The 23,152-nt window shown below is 49.7% G+C and overlaps 1 protein-coding gene across 2 annotated transcripts in view; it reads left to right on the top strand.

Annotated features, from left to right (window-relative positions):
• Positions 1-22,911, top strand: part of CACNG5 (calcium voltage-gated channel auxiliary subunit gamma 5) — a 44,956-nt gene extending 22,045 nt beyond the window's left edge. The window contains exons 2-7 of one of the 2 annotated variants that reach the window (XM_023652180.2): positions 11,691-11,767; positions 13,838-14,070; positions 15,485-15,571; positions 16,493-16,633; positions 19,789-19,934; positions 20,222-22,911. In XM_023652180.2, coding sequence (XP_023507948.1) covers positions 13,875-14,070; positions 15,485-15,571; positions 16,493-16,633; positions 19,789-19,934; positions 20,222-20,479 — 828 coding nt within the window. In that variant the 5' untranslated portion in view covers positions 11,691-11,767; positions 13,838-13,874 and the 3' untranslated portion in view covers positions 20,480-22,911. The remainder of the gene's footprint in view (positions 1-11,690; positions 11,768-13,837; positions 14,071-15,484; positions 15,572-16,492; positions 16,634-19,788; positions 19,935-20,221) is intronic. The other variant, XM_023652181.2, reaches the window with a different exon arrangement.
• Positions 22,912-23,152: the final 241 nt, after the last annotated feature.

A 23,152-nucleotide genomic window follows, 5' to 3' on the forward strand; every position in this document is an offset into this window, starting at 1 on the left:
GTGTTTTGGTTTCTGCAAATGCTGCAAAGTAAAACTCCATTTCTGTTGGGTGGAAACTGGGGAGGTGGACCCCTCCTCACGGGACTAGTGTTAGGGCTGGCCAGGACGTCCACTGGTGAGCTGGTGCGTCTCCTCTGCTTCCGGGGCCCCTGATGTGCCCCATGGCTGGGGGGTGACTTGGCGGGGCAGAGGGGAGGGTGTGCCTATGGTTCATGGCTGGTGGCAGTGCTGGGAGTGATGGGGGTCACAAGGACAGAAGCTCCAAGGTGCAGACACGTTTGCTCAAGAACCCACCTCTGTGTTATTGAAGGGAGGAGGCAGAATGTTTTAAATTTGTGGATTGAATAGAGGAGAGCCCTGGTCTCCATCGCCGCACAGCAGGAGAAGTGCACAGAGCCTGGGCCTGGGGGCCCGACACACCTGGGTTTGAATCTAATCCCCGTCACTTATGAGCTGGGTGACCGCCATGTCTTCAGCCTCAGGTTCCTCTATGCAAAGAAAGAATAATAATGTGACCTTGCAGGGTAGCTATCAGAACAAGGTTATGGATGCTCAGGAGATAGATGGTCCCCAAAAGTATCAACTATCCTCCTCCCCGTCGCCCTCCTCCCCCTCCTCGCCATTCCTAACACTGTCCTAACGCTCACATTCTATGAGTCTTCAATGCACGTGTGTGCCTGGCGTGCATTTGTAATGCAAGCACGTGAAATGCAAATCATAGTTTCCGTTAGCGCAAAGCTCGTCGGTCAGTCTTGGTGGTGAGTGTCCTACACACCCCTTCTGTATCAGGTGCTTCCATTCTAAGTGCTTTGACACGTATCAGTTCACTAGTCCCCGGAACCGCCCTGTGAGGGAGCATTACGAGAATCCCATTTTCCAGACGAAGAAGCCATTCAAGTGACTCTTTAAGTGAAACAGTTTATGAAATCTGCAGACAGCTCGCCCAAGTGGCTATCCCTCCAGCCGGGAGTTGAATCTGAATCCGTTTGATTCATGAGCCACGGAGGTGATGGATGGCCAGAAAAAAAAGAATGGAGGAAGTGGAGCCCTTGTCGCATCTCAGCCCCCTGGGCAGCCTCGGCAAGCAAGCAGAGGTGTAGAGCCACTGAGGGGGGGAGACGAAGAGGAGAGCGCCCTGTGCCCGTGAACCTCTGCTGGTCCCCTTGTCAGCGCAGGCACGACACTGTCCTCCCCCTGCTCAGCCCAGCTCCTCTTCTCTTCAGGCTGCACTGAAGGCGGGACCTCAGCCTCCGAACTACCCACACAGGGAAGCCGTCGTCATGGTGTTCTTGTTTCTGCCACATCAGGGGTGGATCGAGAGCGAGAAAGTTGCCCACAGGGTGGGAGAGAGGAAGGGGCATTTGTCTCATTCTCTTCCTCCTCTGGGCATTGCCTTAAAATGGGAGTTGCTGGTTTTTAACCTGAAGCCCTGAACACACAGACTTGTGGGATGTAGTCACAAAGTGACCCTCCCGCCTCTCTCACGTCGATTCAGTGGGGCTGGTTCTTCCCTCGGCTCTAGAGGAGCACCCTGATGACCTCTGTGGGCTCTCTGGTCTCTCAGTAATACAAGGGTCTCCGGCCAGTAGAACCTCTCTCAGTCTGGTCCCAAATGATAGTCAAACCTTCTGACCGTAAGCAAAATGACAGCAGCTCTCCAGCCCTAGCTCAGCTCTCTTGCGAAGCCCTGGAGAGAGGTACAGCTGGTCTCTTTTCTCCTTTGCTGCCCTCCTCCCCCATGCTGCAGTTTTGGAGAGGGAGCAGGAGAGGAGTTAGATGAGGTAGAAGAGTTCTTACTTGACTGGTAAAGGCATGAGATGGCACAGACCCTCTCGGCTTGGGGCATGTTCAAGGCTGGGTCTTTCTCCCATTGAGCATTCCTTGGGTTCTCCAGAGACCCCTCCATCCCCAGTGCTTTCTAATTGTAGTTCCCTTCTTGTGGGTTTTGCACCCTTTCATGGTTCCTTCCTCAAACTCATGGGAATCCAGTGGTTTTCCCCCAGCTTCTCTTTGCCCAGGCTCCTTCACCCTTCCTTGCAGCCATCTTGGATGGCAGCCATCTTGAATGGGACCTAAGTCACTTCCATGCCAGCACTCTCAGGCTTGGCTCACTGGTCTATGGAAATGCTCCTACCTCCCTTGCCCCAACAAACTCTGGCAGTGCAAGCCAATGGCAGAGCAGCAGCAAACTCTCCTTCACTCCCACCACCTGAGCAAGTAGCCAACATCTCTCTCCTTTTAGATTTTCTAGGCCATAGTTACACATCAGGCCACCGGGCTCCCAAGATGCATTGAATCCTCTCTCACTAAACTTGAGGTTTGGGGCAGGGATTTCCCCCCTCCCCACCTTCTGTGGAATAAAGTTTTTTGGCTGAGGAAGATTTGCCCTGAGCTAACATCCACTACCAATCTTCCCCTTTTTGTATGGGAGCCACCACCACAGCATGGCCACTGATAGATGAGTGGTGTAGGTCTGCGGCCAGGAACCAAACCCAGGCTGCCAAAGCACAGCATGCTGAACTTAACCACTAGGCCACCAGAGCTAGCCTGGAATAAAGTATTTTTAATAACTAGGGGCACATCAGAAGCCCTTTCACACATTCCTCTTCACAAATCTCTTACAATCTTCAACTCAATTAACAGTCTCACCATCATTGTGAGTGAGCTCTTTAGAAGTCATGAATCCAGTTCACCATCACCTCATTACTCTAAGTCTTACACGGTGCTCTGCTTACAATTTTGGAATACTGTATAGTATCTGCTGTCTTAGGGATCTCTCTCTCTCTCGATATATATATGTATATATATAATTTATAGATATAGAGCTATATACATATGCACATATATAATACATAAAATGCTTATATAGTATATATGATTAATTTTTTTACCCAAGAGTATCATACTATAGTCAATTTCCTGAATTTTTGCATTTATCACTTAATAATTAATCTTGAAAAGCTTTCTGTATTGAACATACAGAGCTTCCTCATACCTAATAGTTACAGAGTATTCATTCTATCATATGGCTGAACCCTAGTTTATTTAACTGGTCCCCCATTGGTCATTTAGGTTGCTTGCTGTTCCTTGCAATTGTATATAGTGCTGCAGGCATCTCCTTCATGTGCATCTTGTATAGTGTTGTGAATATATCCATAGATTACATTCCTAGCCATGGGATTACTAGGTCATGGAATAGTTGTGTTTTGAATTTTGGTGAGTGTCACCAAATAGATCTGTACACTCACTTTCACTGGTGAGAGTGCCTGTGTCTCACAACCTTGCTAGCCGTGAATAATCATTCATATTTTCTCTCTAAGTCTGGCTAGGGGATTACAAATTATACTGGTGGATTTTCCTTATTGTATGCTTGTTTTCTTTTTGTTAATTTCTGCTGTTATCTTATATTTTCTTCCTCCTATTTGGGGAAAAGGATTTCATTGGCATTCCTCTTTCATCTTCTTGAGATAGGTAGTTAGATCATTTACTTTCAACTTTTCTTTTTTTCGAATATATGCTCTTAAGGCTGTAATTTTCCTTCTAAGTTAACTTTGCTAGTCCCTGACAAGTTTTGATAAGCCGTGTTTTCATCACCATTCAGTTCAACAGACAAAGAGAAAATCTTAAACTGTCAGAGGGAAAAAAGTCACATTAGCTTCAAAGTAATTCTGCATATATTTTAAACCCAAAAATAGTATTATTATTCCTTTTTACACTTACTATTTAGTTTTACCCACATAATTACCCTTTTTATTCCTTTTCCTCTTTATATTTCTGTGCTTTAGTACTGGATGATTCTGCCCGAAGCATCTCTTTAGGATTTATTTTGATGCAAGTTTGCTGATGACAGGTTTCCTCAGTTTTTGTTTGTCTGAAAATATTTTTATTTTGCCTTCAGTGTTGAAGGATATTTCTGCTGGGTATGAAATTCTAAGTTGATTCCTTTCTTTAAGCATTTTTAAAGTGTCATCATATTATGTTCTAACTTTCATCATTCCTGTTTCTGATGTCTTCTTTTTTGTCATAGTCTTGCCTCTTGATATGTCTGGTAACTTTTGATTGAAGACTAGAGATTTGTATGGAAAATTGTAGAAGCTCTTGATGGTGTTATCTTCCCCCAAATAGGATTTACTTTTCCTTTTGTCAGTCTGTTAGGCAGGAGAACATTGCCTACATGCAGTCATGAATTGAGCTGATTTGAAGATGGTTTCAATTTTTGTGAAGGCAGATCTCTTGTTTGTTCACCTAGAGTGTGAGCCTTTCTAGGTCCTCACTTTGAAAGACCTGGGATGTTTGCCAGATCTGTCCTCCTGGGTGAACACTCAACTCTAATCTTTTATCCAGAGCATCATGAGTCTTCTGTAAGAGCTTCACAGCCTTTTTCTCAGCCTCTTGGACCCACACTCCATATGGACTGGCTCGTGTTTCAAGTGGAAAAGTTGTACAAAATGTCAGGCTTGTGTCAATGCATTTCCTTTAACTTCAGGCCTTAACCTCTAAAATCTTGGTTTAATTGATTTCTTTGCAATGTCCACAAAGAGATAGTTTACATTTTATCCAGCTGTTCTAGTTATTTTCACCAGGAGGCTGGGTCTAAAATAAGCTAGTTCACCATAGCCAGAAATGGAAGTCTAACCTCTCTTTTTATCCCATTGATTGATTGATTTTTTTTATCAGCATTGAACTGTTTTGATCGTTGTAGCTACATAATACATATAACTATCTGGTAGTTCCTGCTCATCTATCTTTATTTTAAAAGAATTTTCCTGGCTCTTCTCAGTGTTGCTTCCTCTAAACAGACCCTGGAATCATGTGTCCTCTTCTAAAGACAACTCATTGCATTGAATTCATAGATTAATTTAGGGAGAGTTGACATTTCTATGGCATTATGTTCCTATCTAGAAACATGATATATTATTTTATTTATCAGTCTTATGTCCTTCAATAGTTTTAAGGTTTTCTTTATATAGCACCAGCACATAACTTGTTAAGTTTATTCCCCTATAGTTTACCATTTTGTTGCTGCATAGATAGGATTTTTCCCCAGGCATTATATTTTCCAACTAGCTACTGTATTATAGTTGCTGATTTTTTTATATGTTATTTTTGTGTCGACCTATTTATCTCAACACTTACATTATTTCTAATGGTTTTATCAGCTGATCTTTTTTTTAAAAAATTTTATTTTTCCTTCTTCTCCCCAAAGCACCCCCCCCCCCCGCCCCAGTACATAGTTGTATATTCTAGTTGTAGGTCCCTCTAGTTGTGGCATGTGGGACGCCACCTCAGCATGGCTTGATGAGCAGTGCCGTGTGGGTGCCCAGGATCCAAACTGGTGAAACCCTGGGCTGCTGAAGTGGAACACGGGAACTTAACCATTTGGCCATGGGGCTGGCCCTCAGCTGGTCTTGATCTAGGCATCCATATGTCTACAGTCTTTCACAACTGATGATGATGACGAACCTCAAAAAAGTCTCATATCACTGATGTAAGAAATTTTGCTTTATATAGGAGGCCCTGAAATTTCCTGGAGCGTCATTGCTCATATAGAAAACTTAGTCTTGAAAATCATGTTGATGTAGCAAGGAGAGCAATCAGGGCTGAGCAGAGCCCAGGTTCCAAAGCTTCCTTTATTCTCAGCAGAGGTAGGGGAGGAACTCTTTCGAGCTGGGGCAGTTTGGAATTCTCTGTGTCTATATAGGGGGACCTTTGTTGTACCTTAGGTAGCTGGGGTAATAATGCCTTTGAAACTTTTGAACAAGCCCCGACAATACTTCTAAGAGTGCTAAAATATTTCATTTCCTTTAACCCAGAAATTCCACCTGCAGGAATCTATCCTGAGAAAATACTTGCAGATGTCCACGGATATTTAGCTACAAGGATGTTTATTCATCGTTGCTTACAACAGGGAAAATTTTGGAAACAATGTAGCTGTTCAGCAGTAAAGAAATGGTTATATCAGTTCTAGCGTATTCAAATCAGAGAATATATATTTTGAAGATATTAAAAATAGTGCAGAAAATATTGATATTATGGAAAGTGAAATCAGGCTATACTATGGAGTGTGCAGTATGGTTGCATTTGTAATGCATAGAAAAATGTTAATTTGCATAGAAAAGTTCTGCAAAGAAAATAATATTAATGATATGGTTACTATTATCACTGCGTGGTTAGTGTTCCCTGGTTAGCTGTTCTCCCACTTTACTTGGTATCTGTGGCCATGCCTTTGGAGAAACATTGTGGACACTTCACAGGGCATTTTGTTGGGTTCTCAACAAAGTCCTGGTCAGCAATGTCTCCAGCTGGACTTCTTTTTCTGGCAAGAGCAGTGGCCTTTGGTGGGTGCCCATGATTCCTCTTGGTCCCCTATGGAATCTAGTCTACCATTAACTTCTTGCCAAACCACGAGTGAGAGGAGTTTTAGTAGACACTGATCTCGGTCCACTCCAGGAGGTTTGGGCACACAGTGTCAGAGTTGTGCCAGAGCTCTGCATCCTCAGCTCTGTAGCCTGGACTCCTGGCAGACAGGCTGGCTGTGGCTTTGCTCTTAGTCTTGAGCAGGGAGTGCTTGAAATGCAGAAAGCGTACTCCTTGGGTCTTGCTATTGTCAAAGGACAGCGAGTCCTTGCCTGGCAATGCTCACATTCTCCAAAGGGCATCAGCATTGTGGCAGAGAGGGCTTGGTGGGGCCAGCATGGAAAACGGGCTACTCCTCAGCCCCCAGCCAGCAGCCTCATGACCACTTGGTGGAGTGTCTCCAACTAAGGGGGATTCCAAAATTGGGAAAGCAAGACAGTAATGACACCTAGAGGTCTCCAGGCTTCAGGTGACACACTCCCTTCTGATGCTGAGCCACTGTTGGGCTTGACACTTAATAAGCACTTGACATGTTTGCTAACATTTTATTTGTTATCTGTGCCTATACAGATGCCACTCCGCCCACCACAATAACACTGTTTACATCATTATGTGGAGCGGTTTAGCTCCTCAAATTATAAAAACCTACAATCTCTCCAATCCAAAAGCTTTAGTTGATACGGAGGTGAGAGAGGAGATGGGAAGGCTGAAATTTGGCAGAGGTGAAAATGAAGAAAATTTTGCAGGGAACAACTGCCATGAGGAGAGGGAATTTGCAAAGCTGGATGAGATGAGAGAGTCTGGGACATTTTGTCCCTTTTCAGGGGAAAATTTACCCTATTAAATCTTCCCTTGGCTCACTGCTCTTTGGGTTCAAGTGGTCTTACTTTCTGATTGCAGCATAGTACTGAGATGGCACGAGGTGACCCAGCCTTATTCGATTACATTTTTGTAAGTCCTCATGACAACCCTTATTAAACTCTCCCTGTTTTACAGATGAACACACTGAGGTTCAGAGTGGTCATGTGACTTGCCCAGGAATGAAGAGAGAACTGGCATTCCAACTCTGATTTGCCTCATCCCAAAGCCTGTGTGCCATTCACTCCCCAACATAGCTGTAAATTTCAGGGATCAAAGTATGACCTTCAGGCCCTCCATCACTAAGTTACATTCTGGACAGTCACACCTGGGATTTATATCATAGTTAGGTGGTGTGAAGAAGATGCTAATTAAATGAGTAAGAAAGTTATTTTGCCAACTCCCACTGCATAACAGATGACCTCAAAACATAATGGTATAAAATGACAACTATTATATTTCACACATAATTTTGTGGGTCAGGAATTTGGGAAGTACTCAGCTGGGTAGTTCTTGCTTGGGGTTTCTCATGCAGGTGCAGTTAGATGTTGGCTGGGGCCACCGTCATCCAAAGGCTCAACTGGGCTGGACGTCAAGGATGGTTCAATCCCATCGCTGGCAGCTGATGCTGGCTGTTGGCTGGGAGCTCAGCTGGGCTGTCAACCAGAGCACCTTTGCATGGCCTCCCAAGCAGTGTTCTCAACCAGGGGCAATTTTGCTCCCCAGGGACATTTTTGTGTATTACAACTGGGGTGCTACTGGCAGCTGGTGGATAGAGGCAGGGATGCTGCTAAACATCCTGCGGTGCATATGACAGCTCCCCACAACAAAGAATTATCCAGCCCAAAATGTTAGTAGGGCTGAGGTTGAGAAACCCTGCTCTCAGGGGAGTCAGACTTCTTACATGGGAGCTGGCTTCCCCCTGAGTGAGTTCTCAAGAGAACCAGGCAGAAATTGCATCTCCTTTTATGACCCAGCCTCCAAAGTCACAGAGCATCACTTCTTTCTTGGTCTAAGCAGTCACAAACCTGCCCAGACTCAAGGGGAGGAGACATGCATGGACCCCACCTCTCAATGGGAGGAGTGTCAAAGAATTTGTGGTCACTTTTTAACCGCCATACAATGTAATAGGGATCCACACAGTGGGAAACAGGCAGAGCCATGGGGGTTGTCCTCTGGTCACCAGCTCATCCTGCTGAGAGCTGGCCACACTGATGCTGAGTCACTAGATAAGCTCATGGGAGCAGCTGCTGTAGCTGGCTCAGAAGCCCTGTCAGGAACCCCTGCTCCCCAAACCCTTCAGCAAGCACTACTGGGGTTTCTCTGGGCTAGTAGGACATGGAGACCGGGATGTCTGTGTTGGATTATCCTTCCACTCTCTTTTTCCTTTTCTCCAGTTAAACCCCGTCCATCCTCCCGACCAGCCGTTCTCTAACTGGGCTCTCACTCACGCCTGTAACCTCACCTACCTGCAAGCACCTAAGCACTCGATTGCAAGTCCTTTCATTATAGGCTTGGGCAGGGAGATGTGCCGTTAGTCATTTAATCTCCACCAGACATTTCTCCCTAATTGCTAGTCATGGATGATAATTAGCGACTGTTCATTCCTGATAATTAACAAGCTAATACTTAGAGGTAATGGCACCTGGGTAATCATCTTACAAGGCTCAAAGCTGCTGTGCCTCTGGGCCCCAAGCTGCAAAGGGTAACACCGCATTTCAGAGCCCAGGAGTCAGCTGGGGCCCTGCATTTTTGCTGACGAGGGCAGAGATTGGAGAATTGACAACTCTGGTCTTTAATTTCATTTTCTTCTCTGGATATAAAAATAAGACATGTTCTTTTAGAAGCTCTGTCGAGCACAGAGAAGTATACAGGCAATCAAATATACATAACCATCTTACCTGGAAGCATCCACCGTCAACATTTGGGTTTATTTCTTCCAGTCTATGAATTCTTTTCACGGTTGAGTTCATGTTAAATGAACATGTGGTTTTACATCCAGCTTTATTCATCTAATATTATAGCGTAAACACCTTCTCTGGTGTAGCAGCTTATAAGAATGTCTGCTCCCCCATCAGAACATCAAATGAACGTCGTAGATGAGGGAGGGGACTTATGGGAGGAAGCCGCGGCCACGTAAAAGCGAACGCTTGGCCAAGGGCCTGACCATGTGGGGACCAGGAAGTCATTCCCGACCAGAGCGTCTTCAAGGGGACTCCTGTCCCTGCCCCATCAACTGAAGACGCTGGGTGGGAGGATGCGTGCACCACATGCGTGGTTACGTAGGAAATAAGACTGGGTGTGAACTAAGATGTTAATGATGGCGTTGTTTGCAGAGTGGGGAAATACAGGTAATTTCCATCTTCTGCCTTGTAATTTTCTGTGCGGTACAGAGGAAAAAGCATTGGATCAGCATTCAGAAGATTTCCAGTTCACACTCTTGTCGGTCCATGGAACCAGCTGGCTGATCTCAGATCAGCCTCCCCTCTGGACCTTGATTTCTTTATATGCCGTTTAAGGGAAATGTGAGTCTTTCTGCCCTAACAGGTAGTTTTCAGAATCAGAAATGCTGAGTCAGCGCACCTCCATGAAACTGATACGAGAAGATTTGCCAGGTGTCTCCTAATAGTCAGCCCAGTAGGCTCAAGAGACAGCCCTGATGTAACACTTGGCCATTGACAAAGACAATCTTGCAAAACATTGTGCCCTATGCATTTCTAGATTCCCTAGTGACCTACCTTGGCTGTACCTCTTCACCTCAACACTTCTTGAACCCGTTGATTTCTTTGATAGGGAGATGGTGTAGCAGGAGCATAGACTTTACCGAAACGTAAACCTAGGTTTAAAGCCACAGTCTGTCACCCATCTGTGACGTCCTATAGGCTACTTAACATCTCTGAGCTTCAGTTTCCCCGTCCACAAAATGGGGCTGAATACTACCCACTTATGGGGTTGCTGTGAGGTCCTGATGAGCTCCTGTACGTAAAGGGCTTTGCGGTAGTCAGTCAACAGTATTAGTTATTTATAAGTAAATATGATTTCAAAATAGAAGCATACCTACAGTTGTGTAATGAAGAAGAGTGTTACTTTGCACTCCGTGTGGAGTTCCGTGAATTTGGTACATGCTCTGGAAGGGGGCTCTGCAGTTTCCCGAGCCCACTCCAGCCCCCACGCTCTGCTGCTGTAGCGCTGGCGGCCAGTCAGCTTAAGCCTCTTCTTTTATTTCCTGCTTTTATAGATTCAGATCCAATCTTCTCCCCACTTCATCTTTCCAAACCCCTAAGATCCGGATCTTTTTTGTCTCTCTGCTAAGCTTACCATTCAAATTGGCGGTTCAGCTCCGGCCTCACACCAGCCGGCGTGTTTCGGAAGCCCTGATCCGTCTGCCCTGCAGGAAAACGGGCTTATTTAGCCCAGTACTGCTTACTCGTAATTCCTTATACCAGGATCATGCTTCAGATTTTTCAAAGCACAGTCATATCTGCCTTTGCGTTTGCTCTCCCAGCAGTTTGTGGAGTGGGCAGGGCAGGGCTTGTCCTTCTTCCTGGGGGGCAGCATCGTTCCCAAAGTGGATTTCACAGGACAGGACGCCATTTTGTGGACAGATAAGTTTGCAAAACACTGGAATGAGCACAGCTAAACAGGCTTTTCAGGCTTTTCACATATTCATGTGCAATGTGCTTCCTAAGCTTTTTTTCACCAGCGTCCTTTTTGCTAGAATATTCCATGGAAGTATTGCTCCATGGAACCCACTTTGGAAAACACTCCTAGGGGTAGCACAAGAAAGGTCTTGAGAATAAGGCGGGGTGAGATTCAAATGCAGGCACCACCACTTGCTAGCTGAGTGACCTTGAGCAAGTTTTTTAACCTCTCTGATCATCAATTTGCTCACCTATAAGATGGGGATGGTAATAGAGTTGTAAGGATTAAAATAGAGAGTAAAGTGCTCAGCAGAATGCGTAACAATGATAAACACTCAGTGTACTTTAGCTTTTATTATTATTCTCTTCTTTGTGTCACCTCGGAGAATAATGGGCCGCAGAAAGGTTAGTGGTCTAACGTGACACAGCTTTAGTGACAGAGCTGAGTATGAAGTCCAGGCCTCTTGCCTCTCGGTTCAAGCCTCTCTGCAGCGTGTGGGGCTGTCACTGTCATTCGGGCATCTTATCCCTTTCTTTTCTCCTTCCCTGACCCCCACTAACCATCCTTGGGGTTCTAATTCCCTTCCCTCTGGCAGATAATGGTGGTTTGCAAACCTCAAACATAAGTGAAAGTTCTTAGTAAACCACTATAAAAATCTTGATTATTGTTATCCACATCACTCCGCATACCCCTGACCATGTAGCCATCTCCCTAGGGCTCCTCCAGGCAGCCTGCCCTGCCCGGCCCCTCCTCCTGGGGACCCAGGCTCCATCTGTTGTGATGCTGCGCCATCTGTGTTATAGTCATGATGCCGTTGTTTCCTGTTTTCCCAGCTGGTGAACTCTGCAAGCAACAGTGCCTCCGATTCCTTTGCCTCCTCTGCAGCAGCAAGCACAGGACTCCACCCATAGTAGGTCCTTTATTGGATCCTTGTAACCCAATCAGGAGCCAAGCCGTCCCCTCCCCACCTTCTCCCCTCCCCACCTTCTCCCCTCCCCACTACTGCAAGGAGAATGACTTAGCTTGGTGGGGAGGGCTGGCTGTTTTGCATTTCATGTTTCCGTTCTTTGTCAAAGCCAATGCAGAAGGATTGGCCTGGATTAAACCCCCATGCCCTGGGACCTGGAGGACAAGTGCCTTTGCCTCCATGCACTCACACACATCTCCAGGAAGCCAGCGTGGGGCTCGTTCTATAGATCAAACTCTCCCACGGTCAGCTGACAGGGCAGGGCCGGTGCTGTGGAATCAGGGCCAGGATGTGCCCCCTTCTTGCAAAGAGCACCCATTTTCTTCCACTTCTCCCTTCTCCGCTCCTGCAGCGGGCTCAGACTCCGCCCATGAATCAAGCCTCCAGACTAGAGTGAGGCTTCTGTCCCTTTTCAGCTGGCTCAGCCAGGATACACCTGTGTCTTAGCTGAGATATGATGCCTTGCCTTGGGTGGGGCTCCTGGGTCACCACTGGGGCCCCAAGCTTCGTGGCCCCACCTTCCATCACATGCACTGTGGCACCTGATGCTTTCCTGACCATTTACGTCTTGTTTCAAAATTTCTGACTTTGTGTTATAGCAAGAGGCCAGTGAGAGATGCTGACAGCCTGGCAACACTGCGAGCATGACTGCCTTAGGCGGGACCCACTGTTTGAGTTGCCCCAGGCTCCACCCTCTTCTAGAAATGGCCTTGCTGCCCCCTCCTGCCCCACTGGATGACCTCTTCTGGGCTCTCATCGTATCCTGGATGTTCCCCATCATGGCAATTACAACACTGTTGTGGAGTCACCTGCCTGCTTGGCACAGTGCTTCTCAGACTTCAGCAAATATGCAACTCACCTGGATCTTGTTGAAATGCAGATTGTGATTTAGAAAGTTGGAGGGGCCTGAGAGTCTGCATTTCTAACAAGCTCCCGGGTGATGCCGATGCTGCTGGTCCACGGATCACACTTTGAGTAGCAAAGATCAATTGTTCTCAACTTGGGCTCCACGTTAGAATCCCCAGGAGCATGTAAAAGATGCCATTGCCCCCATATGAGCCCGGCTGCACTGGAATCTCTCGGAGCGTCACCCAGGCATTAGAGATTTTTAGACACTCCCTGGGTGATTCCAGATTGCAGCTAGCGTTCAGAGCCCTGAGCTGGGCTGTGGGCATCCATCTGCCTTGCTCCTCATTTTTGCCCAGCTCCGAGCCCAGTGCCCAGCCCTGGCAGGTATCACTAGGTGTGCCCATGGCTCACCTTGTGTAGACTCTTGGCCTCTCCCAGTGGTTCAGAGCTGGCTCCTGCCAGTAGCGCATGCTGAGCAGGCCAGAGTCAGACGGTTTCTGATTCTGGGGTTTAGAAGGCCCGCTGGACTTGGACTGTGGTGTGGCTTCTTTGCTTAGGTCGACCCAGAACTACAACTGATTAGAGTGCACGAGGAAGACACCTTCCCCAGAAGCTTTCTCTGCCCCTCCACCTCTTCCCAGAGCTGCTGCCACTTCCCCTTCTGGATCCTGCTGCTCTCTGGCTGTGTGCACTTGAGCCTCAGAGTCCTTCTCAACACAGAGTCCACCCCAGCAGAGTTCACGCCCCCATTCCTCCTGGCTGCTCCCTGAGCTCTTGGGCAGATCTCAAGCTGCATTTTGATTGCTTAGAGGGTGCCTTTGTGCTTCTAGACAGGAACTCTTCAGGAGCAGGATAGTGTTGTGTCCATCTTATCTCCCGTGTCGGCACAGTGGTTTGCTGAATGAATGAATGGACGGCCTTATCCAGCAAGGGGGACTCCCAGAGAGGAAAGGGGGCCCCTTGTAGTGGCCTGTCAAGAAAGCTGTGAATTCGTGACAGAGAGAGGCAGAGGGTGGCACCCCTGTCTTGGTGGCAGGGCATCCGGGGAGCTGGCCTGCTGGTCTTCATCCATCCATTTAGCCGGGTTACTGCCCAAGGCCTCTCATCTTGTCCCCCTCCGAACCGTAGCTGCTACTGCCTGCTCCCCCTCTCTCTTCCCGGCAGAGCCCTCCCTGCAGGCCACCCACCGAACGGCGGGAAGATGAGCACCTGCGGGAGGAAGGCCCTGACGCTGCTGAGCAGCGTCTTTGCCGTCTGTGGGCTGGGCCTCCTGGGCATCGCTGTCAGCACCGACTACTGGCTGTACCTGGAGGAGGGTGTGGTCCTGCCCCAGAACCAAAGCACAGAGGTCAAGATGTCCCTGCACTCGGGCCTGTGGCGTGTCTGCTTCCTCGCAGGTATGGGCACCGGGTTGGGGACAGCTCTGCCCACAAGTGAGGAGCAGCCCCTCCCCCAGGGAAAACCCGCCCAAGAGGTGCCCCACTGGGGAGAGGTGCCCTTGCGGGAAGGAGGCAGTTCACCACGGGCAGTCCTCTGGGCGGTGCTCCCTGCAGTAGCCAGGACCCATTCCAAACCTGAGCCCTACTCGCGACGTCCATTTGAACAAGTCCTCCCGTCTCGCGGGACCTGGTTCTTCCCATCTGGAGGACCCACGTAATCACGCCTTCCCCACCCTCTGCCTCGCAGGCTGGATGAGGCTGACCTCGCTCAGGTCCGAACATGCCTTTGCATGACTTAGCTCCCTGAATTATTGATCTCAGGCCTCCCCACAACACTGCCGGGCAAGACTTATTATTATTTCCATTTTACAAGTGAGGAAATGAAGATTCAGGGGGCAAAGGAAGTCTCCTTGACTCCACGTCCCTTGTCTTCACTAGTTTACAGGATGGGAAATACTTAATTAGTTTCTCTGCTCCTATTCCAGAAAACAGCAGAGAGAAAAAGATGCAGGTCCTTCTGACTATGCAAGATGGTGCAGGCCTTGATCCTGCCTCTCTGGGCCACCTGCCAGCTTGCCAGGGCCTCTCTGGACCTTTGAGTTGTTACTCCAAGGGCTCTGTCCTTTATCCCTTTATCACAGCCCAAAAGAGCATCTCTGTGCCCGGTGAGACTGGCCGCAAGCCTGGGCTGCCAGAATCGCCAGTGTGGTCACTGAGCCCTTCCTGGAAGGCCCTGGAACCTACGTGTGCACTGGGCAGAGGGAGCTCTTGGTCCTCCCAGCTTTGGGGAGAGAGGTGTGCTTGGTGCCCACCAATACTGAGCAGGGAGGAGCCCTGCTTGTTGCATCTGCATTGGGAATAGCATCCAAGACTCACCTCCCCTCCCACTGCCCCAGACTGTGTGGCTTTGGTCTCTGCTTAAATCTGAAGCAGAGTTTGAAGTCACTGGCTCCCAAAGTGGTTGACCAGGCTTTTGGGGTTCTGCTCTATGATACCCACACTGGGGAATCGAAGCCAGCCATGCACTGTCATCAGCTCAGTCAGTCCCAGGGTGACAAGACGGCCACCAGGAGTTTTGCTCAACCTTGCGTTTGCAGGCTGACCACTTTTCCTGTGGCTCTCGGTGCTTGGGTCCATCTTCACAGATGCAGTGGTATGTCTCCAGCAAAGGTGTGATGTCAGGATGTGCTCCCAACCCTTGCTGTGGGCCACCGACTAGGGACGGGAGCCCCTAGGGTTTGGATCCAGCCCAGGTGCAGATACACAGCGGGTCACAGATCCTGGTAGCATTTGGAAACACCATTTGAATATACTAACTTCAAATCCATGTTCAAGAAAAACCTGGAAATGGAAATGATTCTTATCTTCCTAGGTGAGGAGCGGGGACGCTGCTTCACCATAGAATATGTGATGCCTATGAACACCCAGCTGACGTCCGAGTCCACCGTCAACGTTCTAAGTAGGTGCCTGGGACTTTCCAACTGGGCCACTGGCTGGACAGAGCGAAGCAGGGCAGAGGGAAGAGTCAGGGTGACCAGCTTGTTTCTTGAGATCTGAGGCCCTTGGACTCGGCTGGTTGTGCTGGCCAGAGCTTGCCCTGCAGATTGTTTACCCAGTGGTGGTGACAGGCTGCTGGAGTCTCCCAGTCTCCTGAGCCAGGCGAGTGAGAGGGCGTCCATCCCCAGTGTCTTAGTCTGTTGGGGCCGCTATAACAAAATGCCACAGACCGGGCAGCTTATAAACAACAGAGATTTATTTCTCTCGGTTCCAGAGACTTGAAGTCCAAGATCAAGGTGCCAGCACAGTCACGTTGTGGTGAGGCCGTCTTGCTGGTCCACAGCTGGTGCCTTCTGTCTGTGTCCTCACGTGGTGGAAGGGGCAAGGGGGCTCTGTGGGGTCTCCTTTGTAAGAGCACTGATCCCATTTATGAGGGCCATGCTCATGACCTCAGCACATCCCAGAGGCCCCACCTCCTGCTACCATCAACTGGGCATTAGGTTCCAACAGAAGATTTTGAGGGGACACAGACGTTCAGACCAGAGTCCCCAGGGAACTGAACTCAGCTCCCAGTGAGAGTGACTTCCCGGCCTCAGCCTCACCAGGGCTGGTTCTGAGCCCTAGAGTGAACTTGCAGTACAATTCAGACATTAATCACCCCGAGTCGGCACGGACTCCACAGGCTAAGGGCTAAGGGCCAACCATCCTGTCAGCACTGGGAGGTCCCAGGCCATCCAAGGAGGGGCTGGAGCGCAGGGAGCTCATGCCCCGTGGGGGCTTTGGGGACCAGCTGGTAGAGGCTGCCAGGAACACTCGACCCGGGAGGGTGAGCGATGAGGAAGGCCAGTGGGAGCTGACAGCATCCTTTTGTCCCCTCGATTAGAAATGATTCGCTCGGCCACACCGTTCCCTCTGGTCAGCCTCTTCTTCATGTTCATCGGGTTTATCCTGAGCAACATCGGACACATCCGTCCCCACAGGACCATCCTGGCCTTTGTCTCCGGCATCTTTTTTATCCTCTCGGGTAAGCTGTGTTGTTTTCTTGCACACACACTGGACTTACGCAGCTCTGCTCTGGGAAGTCCTGGTCACGGCTGTGGGTCCCCCCCCCCCCAGCTGAGGCACCGGACCAGCTGAGGGGGTGACGCAGGCAGAATTGAGTCAGAGCTGGAGGAGACTTCTCGTGACCTCAGACCCACCTGTTAACGCTGGGGGAGGAGTGACCTGACAGGCTCACGCTGGGGCAGAGCTGGGGTTAGAACCCGGGTTCCTGCCTCACCCTTCACCATCACACCCACTTACTTTTTAGTTCCCACTGATAATGAGTATTCCTGTTCTCGAAGAGGCTACATCTTTGTGGTTTTTCATGAAAGATGAATACTGTCTGCCTTAGGAATAATGGCCCCTTCACTCCCAGCCCTCCATTATCCTCAGGTGACTCCTGCTGTCCCCTTCACTTTCCAGTCACACCCCACACCCTGGGCCCTCCCAGGGCCCTTCAACATGGACCTGTCTTCCTGGACGGACACCAAGTTATGCTTCAGCATTCATTCTTTCTTTCATTCGTTCATCTGTTCATTCATTCACGATGTCTGCCGGGCCTTATCCTGGGCTCTGGTGTCACTGCCCACAGAGAGGTCAGTGCAATGGGAGACACAAACACGCCCACAGGAAATGTGGCCACAGCATGGAAAGGGCTGGGAGGGCCGTCAGCAAGGACTGCACTGGGGCCAAGAGCAGTGGCTGAGACTCAGGCCAAGAGTTGGTCAGGGAAGACTTCCAGGAGATGGTGAGCAAGAGTGAGTTAGGGAAGTGTGGTTGGGGTGGGGGCAGGGAGGGAGCCTGGAGGAAAGAAAGAGGATGAAGCACTGGGGAGACTAAGCACAATCACTCCTCATTGGGTCAGGAGTGTAAGGAGGGATGTGGTGTGAGGAGACACGGGGGACGGCCTCTCAGGTCGCCTTATGGATTTTGGACTTGTGAGAAGCCTCAGAAGGACTAAAGCTGAGGAATGATGTGATCAGATCTGCGGATTCTAGAATGACCCCCTGGGGAGTAGAGTGGGAGGGCAGAGCAGGACAGGAGGCAGGGGGACCAGGCAGGAGGCTATTTGAGTGGCACAGGAGAGAGGTGATGGTGGCCCAAACTGAGGGGACGATAGTAGAGAAGAGAGAAATGAGAGGATCCAAGTGACATTTGGGAGGTTATCTCATCAGGACTAGGACCAGGCTTTCAAGGGAAGAGTCAAGGGTGAGTACCAAGTTCTTGGGCGCTGGGTGGATGGCGCAGCGCATCACTGATCTGGGGATTACAGGAGAAGGAGCAGATTCAGGGCAGAGGTCATGAGTTCGTGTGGGCAATGCTGAGTTTGAGATGTCCATGGAACATCTGGGAAGAGGCGTCTAGAAGGCTGCTTGAGGTCAGGGTCTGGGGCTCATGGAAGTGGCCTGGACCAAAGAGAAAGATTTGGGAGCTGTCATCCTAGGGAGTAGGAGGGGGAACCATGGATGTGGATGAGGTTACTCACAGGGAGTGCATGGAGTGAGAAGGGAAGGGAATGTAGTAAGTAAAGTAGGCTCTTTCTCCCCTTCAAGGTGACCTGTGCATTTTCATCAGGACCCTTTTTTGGGGAGATAATTCCTCAGGCCAAAGGAGTGACTTTCTGGGCATGTATTTTAGGTGCCCTGGAGCCCTGGACTTGTTGATAAAGGGAGGAGATGCTCAGATGGAAGATAGGTAGGTGGATGGCTTGAGTAATGGATGGATGGATGGATGGATGGTAGAAAGAGGAGAGGAAAAACAGCTCTTGGACGCCAGGTATTCTGATTGCCACCTGACTCCCAAGCCAATTTAGGTTTCTTTTCCCAACATTTTCTTGACCATATAGCTTGGGAGCCAAGTGGCAGTCAGCATGCCTGATGCCCAAGAGCTTTTCTTCCTTTCTCCTTCTATCCATCCATCCTTTCTTCCATTCATGTCCATCAATTTTTCAGCCCACCCACCCACCCATCTTCCACCCATTCTTCCAGTTATTAATCCATTCATCCACCCTTCCATCCATCAATCCAACAAATATTTCTTGAGCACCTGCAGTGTCCTCAGCCCACCCTCTGCAGGGTGATATTTCCACCTAGTCCAAAAGGTGCCAACCCAGGGTTAAGCAATTCCTTTCTTTTCCTATGAACTTCGCAAAAATCAAGGCTATACAGTAGCTTCGAGGCACCTGAGGTTTTTCAGGAGCAGGCTACAGGATCATAAATCTCAGATTGAACTGGGCCACGTGAAGTTATTTTAATGATAACAATAGATTCATGATTAGTGATAACGATAGATTGGACCAGCAATGATTCAAGTACGAGTTTAAGTGCTGAGGATGGCTTGAATCACACTTATTTTCCTTTAACGTTCATCCTTCAGCATGCCCTAGTTTAATCATGTGAATGGTATTAAACCTGAACAGCTCAAAACAGAGTAATTAATTATGTCCTGATTCAATTACAGTCACTAATTGGCGAGACTGATGGCCTGAGGCGGTCATTTGCACAGTGGCGGTAGGAGTTTGGGTCCCACTGGCCTCTTGATTTAATGCTTGCCAGAATCTGGACAAACTCTCTTTACCTCTCCCGCCTAAATCTCTCAATAGGCCACACCAGCGGTCAGGTGGGAGGCATAGACCATGGGCCACTTGGTCTCCACAGTGATGTCACCACCCACTGCTGGAGACAGCGATTGGAGGCCCCGGCTGCCTCTGCTGAGGGAGCCTATTTTATTCCTCAGTTTAGCAAAAGCCACTTGCCAGCTCAGTGGTTCTCGCTCTTAGTTACATTAGCATCACCAGGGGAACATTTAAGACAATACAGTGCCAGGAGCCCCATCCAGGCCAAGTGACCGAGAATGCCCGGGGCTGGGGCTCAGGCGTGTATGTCTGACAGGCGATTCTAGTGGGCAGGTGGGGTGAAAGGCATCGGGCCTACCATGGCTCAGGAGGTGGCGGTCAGGGAGCTTTCGTACCTGCAACTATTGCTTTCTAGAAGGTAACGGTCTAAACAGGGACTTCAGGAGGAGAGTATTGTTACCACAAGGCCGGTTGCTTTCTTCTTGTACCCCAAGGGGAGGTGGGTGCCCCCTCAGCAAACTCCCCAGGCCTCTTCACTGAGCAGCCCCTTGCCCTTGACCCAGGCCTCTCTCTCGTGGTGGGCCTGGTGCTCTACATCTCCAGCATCAATGATGAGATGCTCAACAGGACCAAGGACGCAGAGACCTATTTCAACTACAAGTACGGGTGGTCGTTTGCCTTCGCTGCCATCTCCTTCCTTTTAATGGAGGTAAACCCCTTCCCACAGGCTGGGTGGGGAGTGGGGCACTGCCCGGGCTGAGCGGGAGAAGGGAGACGCTCTACACACATCCTGGACCACCCACTTGACTGCCCTTCCTCCCCAGAATGTGTCACTGTCTTACCTTCTGGGGTCTGCTCCATCCAGCACGTCCCAGCGCCCTGCTCCTGTCGCCACCTCCACATCCACTCCCCTCCCTCTCCAGCTGCTCTCGTGGCTGCGTCCTGCACAGACAGGCCCCCAGCAGTGAGCTGTCCTCTGCTTTCTCCTCACTGTAGAGTGCTGGGGTGATGTCCGTGTACCTGTTCATGAAGAGGTACACCGCCGAGGACATGTACAGGCCTCACCCAGGCTTCTACCGCCCACGTCTGAGCAACTGCTCCGATTACTCGGGCCAGTTCCTGCACCCGGACGCCTGGGTGCGGGGCCGCAGCCCCTCCGACATCTCCAGCGACGCCTCCCTGCAGATGAACAGCAACTACCCAGCCTTGCTCAAGTGCCCCGACTATGACCAGATGTCATCTTCCCCCTGCTGAGCCTCGCTGCCTCCGTCCCTGGACTCTGGACAGTGGACAGCCCTTCCCATGCTCCCCTGCTGGCCTGTGAGCCCCAGGCCCTTGGTGGACAGGCCCAGGCTGCCCCTATGCTTTGCTGTCATCACTTGACCCATGTCGCCTCCATGCTTCCCCAGCGTAGCTCTAACTGCCCCAGGGAGTGTCAGGGGTCGGAGCCCGCGGGCAAGCTGATTGGCTGAAAGCATGGGTGTAGCCCCGCCTGTTGAGTGCCCATCTCCAGCAGCTCTCGCCTTACCTGGGAGAGGTGTTCCAGCTCTGTATTTGTCCCTGCACACCTGACCTCTCAGCCCCAGGCCAAGGCCAGCTCTAAGATGCCAAATTCCTTACACACACCCAGCTGGACTTGTGTGCTGGCCAACTGGCCTGGCCCTCACGTTCATGATCTGGGCCATCGGGTCAAAAGGTGACTGCGATATGGAGGTCTGGCTGGTTTGGAATCGTCAGGCAGCGTTCCTTGTGAAATCCTTTATTCTTTTTTGTCACCCACATCCCCCCATACAAGACAGCTGTCCATGCTCTCCGCCTCCCTTGCCCCCTCCGCCCCGCAGGCTGTGAATTTTTCTCCTTCTCCTCTCACCAGAACTCAGCTGCCCCTGCCTTGGTCCCTAAGGGGCTAAGGGTGTGTCTGAAGCCACTCTGATAAAGTCACGAATAGGTGTTAATGGCTGATGATGTCTTAATATATGTGGCCCTTGATAACATATTTAACAGGGGTCTTTAAAGCCTTACCCCAAAGAAGTGACTCTGACAGAGAATTTCAGAATTTGGCTGGTCCGAGTTGATATTACCAGGCACTGTTTCCGGCCCTGGGGATACTGTCCCTGCTCGCGTGAGCAATATTTCTGGTCCCAGGCTCTAAAATCTAATCATGTAGACAGATGTCTATACCACCTAGGTGGAAGGCAGCTTTCAAAGAGGCTGCCTGGGATTTGGAGCCACATGTGCCAACACCTGGTGCATTTTGAGTCAAAACAAGCCAGATTTGGAATGATCCAGCTGCTCTCCTGAGGATGCCCGTGAACATTTGGGGGTGCCAGTTTAATCCTAATATAGGGCAGTGTCTGCTTCCTGGGCACGGGACATATGTAGGCAGATAGATGCTTCTAGAAGATGAGGCAGCTTGAAGCCTGTTTCCCTAGGAGGAAACCTGAGCTGGCAGGTGTGACGCCCCTTCCCTGAGGTGAGGGGGGATAGTGGAAAGGTCACTGCAGGACGTGACCCCCTTGGTTCTCCAGGCGTCTTCTCTGCTTGAGCATTTTTGGTTTTGAGATTTTGAGTAGCAAAGCAATGCCGGACTCTCGCCTGTGTATTTTTTGCCATGCCCGCTTTTCTTTCTCCTGCTCTCTTTAAAGTGTCACGAGCATCTGGTGCACAAAGCCATGGTGAGCTCTGAACAGGAGTACAGAAACCCACACATCTGGCACGTGCAGCCTTCGGAAGGGCAGTGTGTCCATCTGCTCGGGCCACCATAGCAAAGGCCACACACTAGGGGACTTAAACGACCGGCATTTATTTTTTCCCAGTTCTGGAGGCCGGAAGTCCGAGATCAAAGTGTCAACAGATCTGGTTTCTCCCAAGGCCTCTCCTTGGCTTGCAGATGGCCATCTTCTCGATGTGTCCTCATAAGGTCTTTTCTCTGTGCACGTGCAGGCCCCTGGTGTCCAGATTCCCTCTGAAAAGGACACCAGTCAGACTGAATGAGGGCCCGCCCTAACAAACTTCTTTTAACTTAATCACCTGTTTAAGGGCCCTGTCTCCAAATACAGCCGCATTCTGAGGTACTGGAGGTGAGGGCCTCAGCATATGAATTTGGGGAGAGGGGCACAGTTCAGCCCGTAGCAGGCAGGTTGCTTGTAGCTGGATTATTGTATTTGATTCACAGCACAGTAAGGGGGAAAGATAAAGGAGGCCGATTCTGGTCCCGGTTTAGCTACTCTCTCCGCGTGGATCCTTGGGCAATGCTTTCTGCCCTGAGGGGCTTGGCCTGATTTATTTCCAAGCCCCCCTCCAGCACACTCACTCCCAACTCTAATGATTCAGCCTCATGTAGAAAGCTCCAGATTGCCCTCATATGTGACTTTTCATCCCTCGCCTCTAAAGCCCCAATTTGCCCCTCCTCTGGCACCTGCAATGACTGTTGTACTCTCTGGTCACTGTTTACAGAATAGCACGGAAACCACGTTCTCCTGGAACAGAGGAGTCGGATGGTGAACTTGGAGACCATTAGGTAGCGTTTCCAAACTGGACAGTTATTTAGATGAGCTCTACTCCAGTTCTTGTCAATGTAATGAGCTCCTCAGATGCCCTTTTCTCTCCCTCCAGCACTTTCTCTGTCACTGTGCCAGCCTTGTTTTTGTGCACATGGAAAAAATAGAATCTACTCCTGAACACAAGCTGACTGTTGACTGTGACATCATTAGGGCCTTCGGTGGCCTGGATGCTGAGCTGCTAAATCAAGCAGCTGGTACCCAGGAACGGGCAGTTTACACTTACCTTCGGGACAGGTTCTTGGTCGTTGTCTTCCCTCGTGGGGGAGGGGTGAATGTATCAATAATTGTGCAGCCACTACAGTTTTCGTTCTATCTGTAAATTAATCTCAGAACGGGGGTCTATTTGCAGCCTTTCTACAATCGA

This window comes from Equus caballus, chromosome 11 (assembly GCF_041296265.1).
Source record: "Equus caballus isolate H_3958 breed thoroughbred chromosome 11, TB-T2T, whole genome shotgun sequence".
Taxonomy (NCBI): Eukaryota; Metazoa; Chordata; class Mammalia; order Perissodactyla; family Equidae; genus Equus; species Equus caballus.